The sequence below is a fragment of the Ammodytes marinus genome (assembly GCF_949987685.1).
Source record: "Ammodytes marinus genome assembly, chromosome: 2".
Taxonomy (NCBI): Eukaryota; Metazoa; Chordata; class Actinopteri; order Uranoscopiformes; family Ammodytidae; genus Ammodytes; species Ammodytes marinus.
In genome coordinates, this window is record NC_137231.1 from 4,408,520 (window position 1) to 4,428,243 (window position 19,724).

The following is a 19,724-nucleotide window of genomic DNA, read 5'->3' on the forward strand; positions in this document are numbered from 1 at the left end:
TTCCATTGAATCCTGATACATTCAGTGATGTGCACCCCTACTCCCAATGTGACTGCTGATTTCAGGGTTGCTAATGCATTGACCAATTTGACTTTGACAGAACCACGTTAACAAACTAACCAATGGTATCATCCCTTACTAACCAGTTTTAACATCATCTGCCCTATAGGCTCAATTAGAGGGCTGGAGGGCTTAGTACAATTCAGAATATCCAACACAACCACATTACTTTCCTCTTGCGAGAACATTTTGTGATAGTGCCAAACCATTCTATTCCATCATTAGAAACCACAGCACTGTGACATGGAGTTCAATACCTTTAACAGGAGGACAATAGTTGATTTCACCCACCTGTGCCGGCTGCTGCTTAAAATCCAACCCTGTTGGCAGTTAAAATCATTAAACCATTAACACGCTCAGCAGCCTCATAACTTTACTTGTTATGTGAAATATATTGTGGTTATTGACACAATCATATTGGCTTATCAAGCAGAATGTGTATGTGGGGTATTGGTAAAAAGTCAAATGACCCTCCTCGAAGTATTACTGGCTAATTGAAATAGAAAACAGTGTCTGTTTGTATGATGAAGAACTGTTTGCATTCAATGTGACTGTATGCAATGTTTTGCAAAGTAAACACACATGTTGCATCTCTGAAAAAAATGATGTGTCATGATGTCACAGCCAGGGGTTGTGGACCAGTCAATCAATGTTGCTTTAATCCAGTGTATTTAAGCATAAACAGTGCTGTTTTTTTTTCTCCAATTTTATAGTTCCAGCAGACCAGAGAATGTAACATTTCAGTAATTTCATGCATTTATCCCCATGGTTACATAGTTGGAACCAGGTTGTTCCGTGGCTTGGCTATCGTATACCATAGCAGTGGCATTGACATGTTGTAATGTGGAAAGTAGTAGTAGTAGAGTTGGATGGATAGTTTTGAAAATATAGGGGATACATTTTTGCCTTTTGTAAAACTGAAAATTGAAAATTACCACAATTTGTAAATTGCTTTCTATTTTGCCTAGTTGCCTAGCTAGATGAGGAAATTAAAAACCCTCACGTCTGTACACTAAACATGAAGCTATAATCAGCAACTGTTTAGCCTAACATAGCATACAGACTTGAAACATCCACCCTGACTCTGTCCAAAGGTACAAAAATATACTGTATCTGTTAACCAACATCTTTAAAGCTAACTAATTAGCACGTTAAATTAGCTGTTAGCGGTCAGCATCTTGTCAGGAAACTGCCACAAAATGACAACTTTCTGTGCTTACGATTTGATTTTGTACGTGTTAAACAAACAAGATATAACCTGTTCTTTGGTGGCATAACAACAACTTTTTTTAACAGATTTTTTTATTTTTTTATTCTGGTACAAATTTAATTGAAGGGGGATCCCCCCCCCCCCCCCCTTGAATAGAATAAATAGCAAATGAATTCACTACCGACTGCTTTTGTTTTGTAATTTAGGGTGTGTCTTTAACATGCATAGGCTTAGAGTGGCATATAATGATGCCATGAGGTTGTTGCTCCGTGTTCCTAGGTGGCACAGTGCTAGCCAGTTATTTGTGTCCTCTATGTACCTACATGTCAGGCACTGTTACGAAAGTTAATTTTCAATTTCATGTGTCGATTGGATTTATCAGAAAATAGCATCATTATAGCCTTAACCAACCCTATGATGGGCTATCGGTTCACATCCAGGCTTCGAAAGCATTGGCATGATAGCTTGCAACTATTTTAGTACAGTATTTTATTGAGTAATGTATTTTAATGTGTTCTATGTGTGTGTGTATGTTGGATGTGAGTGGACCATCTGAGTCCATTATAAAGATTATATCTCACATGTTCAGGTCAAATAAAAAAAGATATGACATTCCTTATTATTTAAATGCACTTATAAATAGGTGAAAGATGCAGTTATTGACTAATGAGGAGAACTTTTTCTTCCTACATTAGGGGAAAGATGAAATGGATATGCCAAACATCCATCTTCCCCTAGACAGAAAATAAAATGTTCTGTGTAGATAGATCACAAGCTAATGCAGTGCAAATAGCTGCCCTTTTTTCTGGCTAATTGAAGGTGATTGAGGGGTGTTGAGAATATTGATTAGTGCTTAAATCACCTAAAGGTTTGTTTGAGCAGACTTAAAATATGTTTAGTATAAGCCCCTGAAAACAAAATCACTTCAATCCGGCAGCTGTTGTGTCCCGGCTTACATCCAGAATTCTTAATGAGCAGTGTAAAAAGTTCTTACATCAGACATTTGCCTTTGTAATTAGTTTGGCTAATGACCAAAATAATTTTTGACAGCAGAGATAAAGACATTTGTTAACACTAATTTAAACAACTGTTAGTTAGCAAATAAGGTAAATCATCAACCTTGATCACATTAGAAATCAATGTAACCAATATTATTTTAACCTATGCCAGCTTTACTTGTGTACTCAGTGTTTACTGAACCCTTTGTATAAGGTTGATTATGATTGGTTCTAACTCAATCAGCGCTAGAGAGACATGATGCTGTTTTTGCCTCTGCAGTTTTTTTGAGAAGTTTACACTTGGCTTAGAGCACAGCTGGCTAGCGTAGGCGCAATTTAGCTGGTGCATAAAAAAGGCTAAAGCTATGCTCCGACTACTGCTGAAAATCGTTCTGCTCTGTCTTGGTCTACGGAGATACTTAAAAATTATAAATATTAATGAATACCTATTTGAGAACATCAATATAGGGACCTCTACATACAGATACATATAAATATACATATATGTATTACTTAGCAAAAAATTATTTACATTTTTGTTTGATTTTGACTGAAACACAGTCACTGGCATACAAAACACCACATTAGCAGAAACCCAATGCAAAGCCATACATTTAAGTGTTAGAATTACTGTATGTATGTTATGAAGGTGAATGTTCTCATTATCTCAGTCTGTCTCAAGCTGGGACAATCTAACCGAAAAAGACATGCACAAACTTCCCACCACGCTCCGGCGGCCTGCTGTTCGCTGTCTGCATCTGGCAAGAGTGCACCAGGTGAAAGGAACAGACATCTGAATGAGGGTCACTGAGTCGCTCTGTATATTGGCCCTTCATTCACCCCCTGTCTGCCTGGTTGGGCCACTGTTTTCCTCCCTCCCTCTCCCTTCTAAGTTAAAAAACAGTAGTTTAATATCAGTCATGGCGGGTCCCTCTGTGTCCTCCATATTCCCCTTAGAATAATGGGTTTCGATGGGGCTTTGCACAGATGGAAGGCTCAGGCAGCGGCCCACCATCAGCTGTATATTGCCCCCGTCATCATCACCCCCTTGATAAAACAGAGTCGACTGTGTATAATAAGCAGCTGTCTTGTGCTAGAACACTGCACTGTGCTTTATCTTTATAATGCATTGTGAATAGGGTAATAACGTTGACTTGGAAAATGTGCCACTTGATTACTTACATTTAAACAATATTATTTTTTACGACAATTGTTCTGAAATGTTTGCATAAATATGCTAATTTGGCAATGTCTAACTTATAATGTGTATTTTGCATCTTTCATTTTATAAAACTATGCACAGGTCTTAAAGGAAAAAATGAGGGCTGTCAAGCGATTAAAAAAATGAATCTAATTAATTACAGGCTCTGTGATTAATTAATCTAAATTAATCGCATACTTTTATGACACTTTTATACCTGTTTATAAACAGCTGTACAGCCTGCTACAGTTTGTTTCTCTCTCTCTCTCGCTCTCCGTCTCTCGTAACTTCTGTCTCCACAACAGACAGCGCTGCACTGCCACATATGCCTATGCCGATTCATTCACCATCGTCGCACTCATAGGCAAAAATATTGACACATACACACACACACACACACACACACGGGGTGGGCGGCGGGAGACGAGACAGCTAGCAAACAAAATTGAGACACACAGATGAAGATTGATTGATAGGCTACTGTTTTGAACCTATATTGTTGCACCACTAAATCAATAATGCCCAGACACTGCGGAGAATAAAGTAAGATGTCTTCCTACCTTCATGCTTATTTTCCATAGAGCCCTCGGCCCCGCCCTTTCCTCTGCTTCTCTCTCCCGTTGCCCTTTCACCCGTGCGGGCTGTAAGCTACAGGTGCAGCTCGGTGCAGCTCGCCGAGCTGCGCACCACTTTTGCACCGGGTCAAAGGGCATTATAGAAGTGCAATTAATCTGCGTTAATTTTTTTAATCGCGTTAATTTTTCTGTGATTAATTAATCGAAATTAACGCGTTAATTTGACAGCCCTAGAAAAAATATATCATGAATCAGTCAAATCCTTGCAGTATAACCTTCACAATAGTGCTGAGAATGATACATGGAAAGTGAAGTTGATGTAAGTGCTGGAGAAGTTGAGATATTTGGTTCAGAGTATTGAAAAAAAAACTCACGTTAAGGTCATCGCCGTTAAAGACTGTTTTACAGGAGAAATACACAGACAGAAACAGAAAAGGTTTAGTCAAATAAACACCTCAATGTTCATTTTGGACTTTTTATTTATACTAGTATGAAAGAGGACATGTTATGGAAGCTAACTATCCAAAGATCTCAGAACTGACAGGTGCTTTAAAAAAGTAATGTTATAGCCTGCAGTGTCTCTCCAATATGAAAATAAACGTCACATTGGATTATTCCAACATATCCCTAATACGATGTTCCTGTTTCTGTTTGTTTTCTTATAGGGCAGTGAAGAGGGCGACGTGGACAAGAATAAGTGCTGCACGCTGTGTAACATGTCCTTTACCTCAGCAGTGGTGGCACAGTCACACTACCAGGGTAAAATACACGCCAAGCGACTAAAATTGCTACTGGGGGAGCCGCCTGTCATCACAACCAAAGGTATGGTCTAAAACATGCATTGTGGCTATACATGATAGAGGAGCTACATATGTCGAGAAAGGGGATTCATTATTGAGAAGAATAAGAAATTAGATGCACGATGTATGTGTTGACAACGATTGCCAGTGTTGTTATGTACGTGTGAAGTGAAGGAGAACGTCGTAGCTGATTCTGAATAATCATGCAGCCACAGTATAGATACAAGTGCGCTGTCTTGATTCATCCTACACACAGAGGTGCTCTTTAGGGTCAGAATATACTGCAGGAGCCCAGAGGCCAACTCTATACAGCAGCACGAAGGAGGAACACATGTAGTATAGAAATTAAGCTTAGTCTGTCTGTCTTGGAGTCATATATTTGGTATCAGCACTTTTTTGGTCCACTCTTGTTCTGATAAAAATGATTCTGAATCTTACACAAAACTATGCCAGCACACAGACCAAATTCTATGCCTAAGGGATAGTTTACATGTGGAGAAACAGTAAATAAGTGGAGCCATACCACTGTCATGACTGCATGTTAAATATAAAGTCTTGTCCTCCAGCAGGTTAGCATATACAGTAGATTTAAATATTGATAACACTTAAAGAGATCCTATTTGACTACTTTTCTGGTATTAATTTCTTGTTAAAAACTGCTATAGAGCAACCTGACACGAATCACATCACAAAAAACTATGTAGATTTTCGGGACACTCTTCCTCTTACCCTAGCGAGCACAGCAGTCTCTCTCTACACACTGCTTTGAGCTTCTCCGCCCCTCCCCCCCCTGCTGCAAACCCCACTCCGTTGTGATTGGTTACCTTCCTTCCAGCAGCGGGAGATTTTCAGGAAGGTGGGGGCATGCAGCCGGAGCTTTCCTGAGCAGCATTACCATACATGGAAACATGACAGAAACAACCCGGAAATTTGAACAAGTTGTTTCTCGACCGGCTGCCATAGTGTTTAGTGCTCTGCATAGCCACCCCAGATGGTCAGCAGGGAATACGTCATTTGATACTCTGGTATGGTTAAACATGACTATAAATCATTATAACAACATTTATAGGTCATAAAAGTCGAAAAGTATCATAGGTCCTCTTTAACTATCAAAAACCATCTACTAGGGAGGGGCGAGAATAATGTGTTCCAAGATCGAGGAATCGCATGTATAACAATGCATGGCTAGTACTATAGCCTATCCAACCCTTCATGTGTTTGTCAAACAAAACAAATAGACAAAAGTAAGGCACCATTGTAAATATAAACAGCAGGGAGTAAAATGAATAATACAGTTTAAATAAATGTATGATTAAAGCTGGGGTATGGGATTTCTCATTGGTCAAAATTAACATGAGCTGTACACTTGGACCAATCAGAGCGAGGCTCCGATTCTCTGTTCTTATTGGCTGTTGGGACTGTCCATTCACTTTGTCGGGGAGGGACCAAAGAGAACAAGTGGAGCGGTTGAGGTATTTGGATTCGTATCTCTATCCCAGCTGCCATTTTCTCCCCAAATCCTCCACCTCAGCTTTAACTCACCCAAACAGCAGAAAATAGTCCGACCACAGAGCCTATAATTCTCAGTCCATGGCTCATTATACTTGAAACGTTGCACTAAATCAGAAGCAGAATCTCTAGAGTAATCATCAATGTTATTAGCTTGGTGATTTTCTCTCCACAGTCCGCATCACAGCTGCGTCTGAAAACAGCTGGACCCACTCCCCATCGTTTAGGCTTTATTAACATATGTATATTGACGTATTGACAATTACTTTTTGAGTATTGTAAAGAACAAGCAAAAGAGTAACTTCCTGGTAAGAATATGCCATATTAAAAAAAACATTTGAATTATTTCGGAGGTTATTATGTTTTTTCTGTTGTAGAACGTCAGTGAGTGTACGTTGACCACATTTGTGAAGCACAACTGAAGACATTTATTGCTTGGCCGAAATGGTTTACCTTGGGACAATCTGTTTCTGTCTAGATAACAGTAATAGTGCCAGAGCAAAGTCAGGTCATGTTTTACTGGGATGGTTCAGTGATTTCAATCAGTGTCTCTATTCATTTTTATTTGGGGATTTTACACAGCATTACCCCTGTGGGAATGCTCTCTCCCTCTGTTCTACTATCTTAGGGCCCACTCACACTAGGGCCGTTTGCCTGTTCCGTGCTGCAGTAAGATTCAGCACGATTCCCCCCCTCCCCACTCCCCCCGCTGGCCTGTGGTCACACTGCTCGTGGCCTGGGCACGATTGCACCTTGCCTACGTCACCGTGCGGGTTTAGGATTTGGAGCGTAGTCTACTTGTAGGCTATACGATTGTTTGTGAATATTTTCAGCCGGCCAAATTTGCATCATATATTCCACTTCCACATTAGAGCAACGAGAATCCTTAAGCTATTGTTTTTTTTTTTAAATGTAGCCTTGACGTAATAGGTCGCGGTGGACAGTCTCATATTTGTGCAGCACGCTGTTTATTATTAATATAACGGCCCGTCATCAGACCATACGTACCGGATGGTTTTATACACATCGATCGCTCCATCAAGTAATCCAAGTCAGAACTTTTCATATGGGCAGAGATCGTTTTTTTAAGTGTCTTAAGGTATTACACTTAAAGTGTCTTAAGTCTAAAGTTATGTTAAACCTTAGTGTAGGCTACTGTTTCCTTATTACCGGGCCGCGGAGTGTGTTGTTTTGGGTTCTTCTCCACCGCAATGCGTAAAGGCAGTATTATGACGGGAGGAAAAAGAAAAAAATCATCTGACGAACGTGAGTAAGCACGAAAACCTTTTTGCTTTGCTTTCTGCGCTCACCTATTTAGCTCTCACACATGTTATGTAGCTACAAGTCCAAGTGGTGGGCAATTCCGGTGCCGACTAGTAAGGCAGCGGACGTTAACGGACTATGCATCCTTAATAAATTCACGTCAGGAACGCCACCTGTGCGCTTGCTTGTGCGCGTGTCATCGCATTAGCATCTGTACTTTGGCCACGGCACACCTCTCCCAAGTGTGCCGTGGCCAAGGGGCTGTTCCGTGCTGGAATACGGATGGCATGGTCACACTAGCCAAACGTTCTAGACTTTAGTATGCAAATTAGCTTAGGCACGGGGCCGCGGCCCTAGTGTGAGTGGCCCCTTAGATACACACATGCAATGTACTACCATACACTATAAACATTAAGTCACCAGACATTTGGGAAACTATCACTGTTTTGAAAGGAAAAGAACAACATACAATATATTAATAGGGCTATAAGTGTTTGTTGTAGCGCTCCCTTTGGACAGGAGCGCTAATGTTTTTACGACAGCACGAATGCATTGCAGACAGGCGCTTGCAGTGCAGAAAGCGCACTCGGTGGACAGGGGCCCTAAAATATTTGCTAGCGCCTGGCTGCCAGCATTTGTTTAGGAAGCGAGTGGAAAGTTGGTTGATGGTTGCATTTGCTGCCACATGTTATGATCATCAGAGACAAAAGTGTGACTGTTCCAGAAACACTTAAATGTTCCCTTGCAGCTGCTGTCTCAACAATGGGGCGCTTGGGTCACCATGGTCTGACATTTAAAGTGGTTACGAGGAACTTTGTCGGTTGGCGTCCCCTTTGGACAAAAGCGGTAGTATTTTTACGACGCCAGCTGTCGTAAAGCTGTTTTCTAGCGCGTGCCGGCCGTGCGAGTGTCAAATGATTAGGACGCAGTATAGTACATGTCCGTGTGTTGAAAGTGTGAGGGCACCGGACTCTTTTCGGCTCTGTGAGAGTGGTTAGTGACACTGCATCAACTAATGCCAGTCAGTGCCACACACACCGGATGACACAATGAGTTGATGCAGGTTCACTAACCACTCTCACGAGCTGAAAGATTCCGTGTACTCACAGAAAGCGAATGAACGAGAGACGGCAGTTAGTATGGATCACGATGAGGTAATGTGTAAATAATGACTATTTCAGATGAATAATGGTCATCTGATGATGATGAAGCAAAGTAAACTTTGTGTTAGTACCGCTCATTCATTTAGGAGTAAACACTGCAGGACTAGTTCACTGAAATTGTGTACACGTTGCTTGGCCCTCCTCACGCCAGTCTATCACTCTCCCTTTTAGCTTTTCTTCATTGCAGTTATTAGTCATTATGACGACAAATAACTGTCTCAAACAAGGCTCCCGCTTCCCTTCCCTCACCTGGAGGGATAGGCTTCTCAAATCGCGTTGCTACGCTACATTGAAATCTGCGACCAATAAGAATTTGTGACCATAGAGTCTGCATGCGCAAGCCGAAAATCGGACTGGGTGTGCGACCAGACCAAATGCAGTAATAAAAACTATATAAAACGTATTTCTTTGCACTGCTGGTCTTGTTTAGCCTGGCTCCGCCCGCCCGCCTACTTCCGGCCAAATTTTATTTTCCCTTCAGTAGTCAGTCTGGGTGTACAGCCCATTTCCCAGTTTTGCCGGAGATTCGACAGCCGGTCCAATCAGCGAACAGAGCGAGTGGCTGAGAACGATGACGTCGAAGTCGCGCTCCAGTTTCAGTTGCCAGAAGCCGGCAAAGGTACCAAAGGTTATGCGATTGGTTGGCTAATCCAGAGTGGCACTGGGCAGATCCATTAGTTTTAAACTTTAACAGACACCCGCCTCCATGAGTGAACGTTTGCCAATTACAGCACTGCCAGACCTTCTGTACAAATGAAATGAAGTACGATGGTCTGGTAGCACCAGGCTAGGTCTTGTTTGCTGTTAAAGGTAATTTATGATTATCAGAGGGAAAAATGAGGCTGTTTTAAAGATATTTAAAAGTTACTCATAGTGGCTTTAAGATTATTATTTTATATGGTCAGTTGCCAATCTACTGTATCTATCCACAAACCACTTTCACTGTCTGCCCTCATGCTAGTAGCCTTACTCCGCCATTCATTTGTTTTTGTTCACATTGAGATGTCAGTTCTGCACTTTATCCTGCTGCTCCCTCAAACTTGGCACAAACAAACAAAAAAAAATCGATGAAATGATGCAATGTGAATGCAAGCGCATAGCCATAAATGATGCAGTGCGTTCTCTTCATATGAAGTTCTCTTTCTGACTGTTCTCTCGTCTCAGCCCTTTTGTTGTTGCTGTAATACAGGATAGTTTATCTCAGAGCCTCTAGAAACTGTCGACATTAACCAATCTGAGAAAGGGAGCATCAATCTGCTTGCCACTCAGACATTAGACGTCTTCTATCTGTCGCAACCATTTTACCAGACATTCCGAACCAGTTACTTCTGCCCGAAATTGGACATATCACTCCCTTTAAACGGACGGACCTACTTTGCACCAGTTGTTGACTTTATTTGATGGAAACTATATCAGGAATTGGCATCGGTAGTATTACTTGTGTGTGCTCAGAGAGTAGTTTTATGTTGTCGATGTCTGTCTGAAACTGACTGAAATAGTTTTGACTCACTATGACTTTCTGTAGCGCCACCTCATGATGAGGAATCTCATTATGAAATACCATCACACTTAATGGATTGCATAAAAAGTTTGTACCGGTATTCTTGCTTCCAAGTCCTGCTGACTTTGGCTATCCCTTTTGGTATTGTAATTTTGAGTGCAATGTCTCAACAGCTATGTGATCGATTGCCATGTCCCCCCCCTCAAGATAAATTGAAATGTATTAACTTTTTTAATCGTGTTCCATCATCAAGTCAAGATTACATTTTTGATTAATGACCAAATACCTGCAAAGCTAATGGCATGCCCACCAGCCTCCACTGTACTCTGTCGTAAGCCAACTTTATCCAACATGCTACTAAAGCCCCTTTCACCCAGGCACTTTGACTCCGAAATGATCTGAAGTTTACTCAGGTGTTCTAGTATAAAAGGGGCTTAAGATTGTCAATCTAGTTAGAACTTTACTCTTTTTTGACTGCAGCACGCTTACAAGGTCATTGTGAGAAGATAAGCATGCTGACGTAAGCATCTACACCAAAAGCACCACTGTGCCTCAAGGGCCCTACCTTCCGCATGAAGACTGCGGGGTCCAACGAAAGTGTCCACGGATGCAGTTTCATTCATGGGCTAAGCATGGGCAATTTTCCTCTCCACACGGCTGTGTACGGTTCTCAAAGTCAAAGTCTTTTATTGTCAGTTCTGATATATGCAAGACATACATCAGAGGGGGCGCCTTTAGCTCAGTTGGTATGGCGTCCCCCTCCCGGGCCGGGCCCAGCAGCAGACCCGGGTTCGATTCCCACCCGCGGTCGTTCTCTGCATGTCACTCCCCTCTCTGCCCCATTTCACCTCTGTCTCTCTGCACTATCAATAAAGCATAAAAATGCCCAAAAAATATCTTTGAAAAAAAAAGACATACATCAGAATCGAAATGGCGTTTATCTCTGGCCCACAGTGCAGTTGGAACGATAAAATAAAAAATATAGAGTTAATAAGATAAACAAGATAAACATAAACATTATTTACATAAGATAAATACTAAGAAGTGCAAAGGAATTTTCTGTGCAATATAAAACAGTATATATAAAATAGAATAGAAAGTAAAAAGTAGATAAGTTAAATTGAAATGTTCAATGTGATGAACAATATTTACAATGTGCTATATGCAATGAGAGGAGATAGACAGTGTCAGCACGATGGAAGTTAATACCACACTGTAGCAACACACAAGCTTGAAACCCATCATCAGAATGTACTCTGCAAAAATGTATCCCTGTCTGTATTAGTACTACAATATTGTTTTTTTTGTACAGTTCTCTTCTCCTTGATACACACACGGACACTGCAAGTATGACTTGGCCTTAAGTAAAGACTCACAGAGCCGCGAGCATGGCTGTAGGATCCTAGTCATGTTTATGACAAACCTTTCTATGTCATGATTTTTCAGGGCAATGTGCAATTTACTAATGCCAATGTGGTCGGGTGTTTTTTTTTTTATTTTTACACTGAGTCTATCCTTTTGTTGTTTCAGTTTTTAATCACCAACTGCTCTTTACCTTGGGGTGCTTGGAGTCAGGCTGCTGTTGTAATACATTTACTTACAAAATTGCCAGTTGTTTGAGAATAATGAGTGAAGGTCATGGGGGGGATGGGAAACATAGCAAAACATAATATTTGCAGATTGTTCCGGAGCCTTATACACCTGAATCCACGGCGGTGTGAGCAGTGAGCATATCCCAGCCTTGAGCTTTGTTTGTTTACCTTGGCTCATTGGCTTTCCAGTTGACCGAGTACATTTACATGCACTTCACTGCTTTGTGTCTTTTTTTTTTTTTTTTACTTACACAGGCTCTCCTAAAGATATCCCTCCTCACCACTCCATTTATTTTTCATTGGTTACAAGTTTTTCTGTTGACTGATAACGGCGGTCGCTTATCTGAAGAGTTTTTCCATTGTTGAACCGTAGTGAATTAATCCAGCATTAGCGCTGCCTGGGCCCCCTGCAGCCCTTTTCTCCTCTCTAAAAGGGTTGTAAAGGATTGAATCAGCAGATTACACATGGAATGTGAAATGAATCTAGAATAAAAAACATTGACATTTCTGTATTATAAATCATTTTTTTGATTGATTAGTTTTATGCGATATTTAAATATTTTGAGATACTAGATTTTTATATTGCATGAGCTGAAAGCCATAATCATGAAAATCAAAAAACAAAATACTTTTTCAATGAACTTTTCCATGATATTAAAAAAAAATTAAGATGCTCCTGTACATACAGATCAGCTCTGGCACACATACAAATTCTGGCCACTGTACAACATGCTGAAGTTAAAACCGAGCATCAGAATGGGGAAGAAAGGGGATTTAAGCGACTTTTAACAGGGCATGCTTGATGGTGCAAGGCAGGATGGATCCATGCTTTCATGTTGTTTACGCCAAATTCTGACCCTACCATCTGACTTTTGCAACTGAATTTTAACTTCAATAAGTTGTCCTGTCCAGATCTACATGCCTAAATGCATTGAGTTGTTGCCATGTGATTGGCTGATAAGTTATATGTGTTCACAAGAAAATGAACCACTGTACCTAATAAAGTGGCTGAGTGTATGTCGGCTGTGCAGTTAATCATGACAAAATGTTCACCATTGACATCCCTGCATCTACCTTCCTGGGGTTTGCCCCAATCTAATTTTTGCTTTAGCTTTGGCTGTCTGAAATATTTATGACCCTAGTGAGTGATTGGAACAGAGCCTGCCTCCAAATGCCAAATGTTTTTATGTATTTAATCGCAACACCGTGTTCCTATTCAATTCATGGCTAAACTATTGAGGTGCCAACACATTTTCACTTTCTTCCGGAAAAAAAAACGCTCGTATACACTTTTTTTCCGCTTCTTTCTTGTGTGTATTAAAGCAGCGTTATACCAACAGTAGAGGTGAGGTATTCTCGTGTATCTACTGCATTTCCCAGAGGAGTTAAGGATAGAGTTATATAATTTATTGAAGAATTGTATTATTTCCAGGAAAGTTTACATGGATGTGTAAGTGAATTTTTTTATTTTGACGTTTGAAGACAGAAAAAACTAGGAAAGAACTATACTAATTCATTCTAGAGACAGCGACTAGTGTAAGGTTTGGATGAAGTTCCTAGGTGAATTATGGAGATGTTATTTACAGACACGCTGCTCCTAAAACCCCTAGATTCTGTTTACCATTTTTTACCACTGACAACCCCAATTCTGAAAAAAGTTGGGGTGTTTTGTAAAATGTGAATACAACTGAATGTGATAATGCACTAATCCTTTTCCACATGCATTCAATAAATAAAAGTACAAATACATCAGATATATTTGTTTAAACTGATAAACGTTATAGTTTTTTGTAAATATACACAAATATACAATTAAAAAATTGCAACACGTTTCCAAAAAGTTGAGACACGGGCATTAAAAGGTTTGGAAAGCTGTAAAATGTTACAAAATAATATACACAACCAAAAGACACTTTGGTTGAAGGCTTAGAGTTCTTCAACACTATTTGATTGCTCAGACAGTGCCATTTTACTGTTTTGCTCACTTTGCCTCATGTCAGTGACAGACACATCCATTAAGAGGGGGTTGACACGCCCATCAATCTCACTCAAAACCCAGATCTACTGGGACACTGAAACATCCTCCTCCCATAAAGGAAAATAAAGAAGAAAAAAAACAATCCTTCTATTTTGGATTGCCGCTGCTCACATTGTATGCACCAATTATCCAATAACTTTAAATCTGACCGTTTTCATCTGTAAACATTTCATAAAGTACAATCCTTTAAGAGTGGAACATCCTGAAATTGCATTTTAAACATAAATGGACAAATCACTTCCCTGTAAATAATCATATGGTGGTATTAGGGTTGCAAAGGGGTGGAAAGTTTCTGGTAAATTCCCGGAAACTTTCCACAGGAACTTTCGCTCGGGATTTTTGGGAATATTCAAAATTGGGAATTATAGGAATGAACTAAATGGCAGTAATTTAAATTATTTTTTTCATATCCAAACATAAATCTAAACATTATGTTTTGTCATAGGCAGACATCCATGCAAACTAATACAATTAAAAAAAGATTACATTTGAACAGATTTATTTGTAAGTAGAACTTTATCAAGTTTTGATTATTTTATGAACAATCGGTAATTTCACTGAACAACAAAAAGATTAATGTTGAGTAAAATACAACTCATCTGTCTGACCCAACCCATTCAATAAATTAAGTAAATTGCCCCCCATGTGATGGAGGAATGCACAGTGCATGTAGGGGGCGTGGCCTCAGTTCCCCTGCAGTAGGATGTGTGCTATGGGCAACTTGCCAAGTCTACTTGCATGAAATCTGGTTGTTTTAGTCAAGATTATGCTAAAATATATATTTCCCCAACTATATTTAAAATCACTGTTCAAGCCTCTGTTAACCTGGTCTAGTAAAAAGCAATATATGATATCAAGTTGGGTGTCTCGATAAACTTTAAAAAAATCTGATTTGAAGTTAAATGTTCATAAATATTATAAAACATAGTTGAAAAAACTGCTTTTTACAGTCTAGAACGTTTGCCAGGACTGAAATAACAGTTAGAAGGATTTAGTGCATTTGGTTTGCTTTAAATTTAGTAAATTCCCGTTTATTCCCGTTAATTCCCATAAATTCCCGTTAATTCCCATGGAAAGTTTCCAACTTTGAAAATTCCCGAAATTTTGCAACCCTAGGTGGTATGCTGAAATACAAATATCAGACTCACATATAGTAAATACCCTAAAAGTACAAATACCTTTTCATTTGCCTTGTTTTGCCATCAGTGCATATGGTTTCACATGTATCCTCACAATGCTCATTAAGGGAAAAGATATCCGGCGGTCAATAACATTGTTGCATTTTTCTGAAAGACCCGCATTCCAATTGAAATAAAGGAATTGCTAACTTTGGACTGAGCGTGTTTTTCTCCTCTGAAGTTAAGTCATTTAACTTAGCTTCATTGTAAAGGCACCCGGATCCAGCACACAATACAAAATGTCAGGAAGATAAATCCAGGGCACAGGGAAGCTAGGGATATTGATTTTTACATAAGTAACGACAGTGGACTGTCCGTAGTTCCTCTGTTGACCCACCTGCCTCTCGGGACCAGCTGTTGTTCCAGCCTGCTGTCAGCTGCTATACTGTTGCAAAAAATGATTAGCTTGCCAAGCTATTTTATCCTCAAACGCCATAGAACAAGGTAGCCGCTGCAGCTAAATGCCTCCATTAACACTGATGAGAATAAACAGTGGGTCTGTTGTCATTGGATTGGCCTCATGAAATCTACTTAATGATTTGTAGTAAAACTGATTTTCATACATTTTTAGTATTTTTTTAGAAACCTTTTGTCCCACTTGAGCGCTGTATACATATTAAATATTCATACATTTTGAATTTGACCTTCTAATGCCAGTTTCTGTGATGATGTGAGAGAAGTATTATGAAACACCTGAAAGCCTCCAAATTGCATCTTTTGGCTGCATATATATATGCAAGCACACAGACAAACACACACACACACACACACACACACACACACACACACACACACACACACACACACACACACACACACACACACTAATTTCACAAGAAATAAATAACCAGGATTTTATCTTAACATTTATATTAATATGTAATTTTGTTCCCAGCTTACACATACCCCCAGATGTATTAAGGTGAACATTTGTCATGGACCCATATATAGCGCATGCTGATCTGCATGGCTTTATTCAGCTGAATATCAAGGCGCAGCCACTGTGGTGCAATGTGTTGCAATTCCTATTCAGTTTCTATTTAGAGCTCAGGCAGGCTGAATTAATGTAATTGTGTCATTAGTATATTTTTTTATATAATCATCATGTATTTTCATATTCCTCCACATGGTTCCTCTGAGCACTATTTCCCCCCTGCTGGCCTGGTTCCAGTTGTCTGATGCCTTTATGCCTTTAAGCGCCATAGCTGCCATGAATGTCACTTGCTTTATCATTGGCGGCTTTATGTGGTGATGTATTTTGATTTACTAGAAAAGTGATTTGGAGAAATCTGGGGCTGAATTGTTCATATGTTAATGGCCATGGATCTCTCGCCCTACACATTTATCTGACACTATTATGATATGACCATAATGATCCTTTAAGTCCCAGTATGTTAATAGTCCTTCAATTAAAGTGTGTTAATCATCTCAGTGACATTTTAAGGGCCCCAGTTTTTTTAAACAGCCCCCTTCTGCCCCTACTCATACTATCCAATGGGGCCATGTTTACATGTTCATATATTAACATTGTATGGATTTCTTCTGGCATTCTGGTGCAGCTCAATTCCAAGATCGTTGTAAAACTTGAGCAACCAAAAAAAGAATGGAAAAGACAAGAACTGATGTACTGGAGCCGGGAACAGAGATATACAAGCTTCAATAGATAATGAAGGTTTGAGTGACATGAGAATGAAAAATTAATAAGGTAGGACTTATTAATATATGTGTTATGTTTTTTTTTTTTAAACTTTATTTATACAGGTATATCCCATTGAGACCGAAGACTCTTTTGCAATATATGAAAGAGCCTTTTTAGAAGATGTGGTGATAGGGATGACAATGTATCTTAGTGGCTTCATGGGTCCAAACAAATATCTGGACAAGTGACTGGTACAGATATTCATGTTTAACTGTAATAACTTTAGGGATCCTCTGACTTTTCATCTAGTGCCAATTCAATTTAGTCAGATACTTTTCACTGCCAAATATCCGCACAACTAATGACAATCCCTGTGTGGCTTCAGTTTTACCTTGTGTTTAGTGCTTATTTGCAAATATCAGCATGCGCTCACATCCTAAACATGATTAATATTACGCCCACTAGCACTGTCATTGTTAGCAGGTCACCATGCTGAGCTAAGTATTCAGCTCGTAGCATTGCTTGATTTTAAATACAGCTTCACAGTGCTGCAAGCGTGGATGTTATTTTTAATTACATTCTATCATTATAATTTGTAATATTTTTTTTTAGGTGGTAAACAGCCATTGCATAATTGCCAAATTATTTTCACACACTTTTATCTTTCTGTTACCTGAAGTGGCTTTGTGCTTTGTACCCCGGATTTTTTATTTTTCACAGCAACTCTGGTGCTTTGCAAAAATAATGTAATCAGTCAGTAAAACTTAATTAAACAGGGATTATCTTGTGTATGAATCTGTTTATAGAAATAATCTCCTAAAAGGAGTTTTGAAGTTTCGCCAAATTTGGCCTCCCACACTCTCAGGATTATACAGTATATCAGTGATTCTTAAGAAGTGGGACAAAACAGGGTGCAATGTTGAAAAAAAAAATGTTTCGGCAAATTAAATTACATGTTTGTATCCAACATATAATAAGATACTGAGCTAAGCTTTGACACAACCTCCCAGCTTTTGTTCTTTTTACCGTCATTGGCCTATCACCACCATCAGATGTCAACTCCGTCAGATTTCCTGTCTGACGGTGTTGACATATTCAACGTTTCTTAAACATAACAAATGGAATTTATCTAGTAACCATTTGTTTTTTCTGTTGATGTTAGGTGCTAGTATGAACTACTTATTATAATCCTTATAAAACATGAATGTGTTCATGTGTGTGAAAAACAGTTTTTATTGATATGAGAGATTATTTAGTGTTGCTTTTGATGAAAAGAGCTATTTTTAATCATTAAAGTAACTTTTTAATAGGTTTTATTGCATATGAAAGATTGAAACCTTCTCTGAGGACACACTGTTTTTGACGTTGTGAGAAGATAACAAGTGTCATATTTTTGACATGATAATGATAAAATTAAATTTAAGGGGATAATTGTGCTCCAGACATTCTATTCTTAATCCCTAATAACATCTACAATTTTAAATATTTTTAGTTTTAAACATAACACCAGTTACGTATGGAAGACGGCCTTTTGTCCCGGTTCTCAAGAATCACTGATATACACTGCCGTGGAAAAATATGTATATATACACAGCCGTGGAAAATATTAAGAGACCAGTCTGGATGTTTCTTCAATCTTCATCTCTACATTACTTCATGGAAATGCTCTTAATGACAATATTTTATTGTGAATTTGGTAGAAATGTTGTCAGTAGTTTATAAAATATAACCAACATTTTCATTCTACTCAAACATATGCCTATAAATAGTAAAACAAGAGACACTGAACATTTGGAGTGGTCTCTTCATTTTTCACGGCTGTGTGTGTGTGTGTGTGTGTGTGTGTGTGTGTGTATATATATATATATATACAGTCCGTATATAGTATCGGAACGGTGAGGCCAATTCCTTTATTTTTGATGTAGACTGGAAACATTTGGGTTTGACACCAAAAGATGAATATGAGACAATAGCTCAACATTTCAGCTTTCATTTCCAGGTATTCACATCTGGATCTGATACACAACTGAGAAGATATAATTATTTGTAAATAGGGTTGCAAAATTCCGGGAATTTTCAAAGTTGGAAACTTTCCATGGGAATTAACGGGAATTTATGGGAATTAACGGGAATTTTGGGAATTAACGGGAATAAACGGGAATTTACTAAATTTAAAGCAAACCAAATGCACTAAATCCTTCTAACTATGTTATTTCAGTCCTGGCAAACGTTCTAGACTGTAAAAAGCAGTTTTTTCAACTAAGTTTTTATATATTTATGAACATTTAATTTCAAATCAGATTTTTTTTAAGTTTATTGAGACACCCAACTTGATATCATATATTGATTTTTACTAGACCAGGTTTACAGAGGCTTAAACAGTGATTATAAATATAGTTGGGGAAAATATATTTGAGCAAAATCTTGACTAAAATAACCAGATTTTATGCAAGTAACCTTGGCAAGTTGCACATAGCACACATCCTACTGCAGGGGTACTGAGGCCATGCCCTCTACATGCTCTGTGCATTCCTCCATCACATGGGGGGCATTTGACTTTATTTATTGAATAGGTTGGGTCAGACAGATGAGTAATATTTAACTCAACATTCATATTTTTGTTGTTCAGTGAAATTATTGATTGTTCATAAAATAATCAAAACTTGATAAAGTTCTTCTTACAAATAAATCTGTTCAAATGTAATGATTTTTAATTGTATTATTTTGCATGGATGTCTGCCTATGACCAAACATAGTGTTTAGATGTTTAGATTTATGTTTGGATATGAAAAAAAAAATCATTTAAATTACCGACATTTAGTTAATTCCTATAATTTCCAATTTTGAATATTCCCAAAATTCCCGAGCGAAAGTTCCTGTGGAAAGTTTCCGGAAAGTTTCCGGTAATTTACCGGAAACTTTGCAACCCTATTTGTAAAGGAACACCACATTTTTAGGCGAGCAGAAGTATTGGAACAGATAGACTTTAAATAAATT

General features: G+C 38.8%; 1 protein-coding gene across 1 annotated transcript in view; it reads left to right on the top strand.

The window, feature by feature from the left end:
• The window catches only part of zmat4a (zinc finger, matrin-type 4a), a gene marked incomplete at both ends in the record, with an annotated part of 130,976 nt that overhangs the window by 77,464 nt on the left and 33,788 nt on the right, over positions 1-19,724 (top strand). Inside the window, 1 exon segment of the mRNA XM_080042937.1 lies at positions 4,710-4,866. Coding sequence (XP_079899063.1) covers positions 4,710-4,866 — 157 coding nt within the window.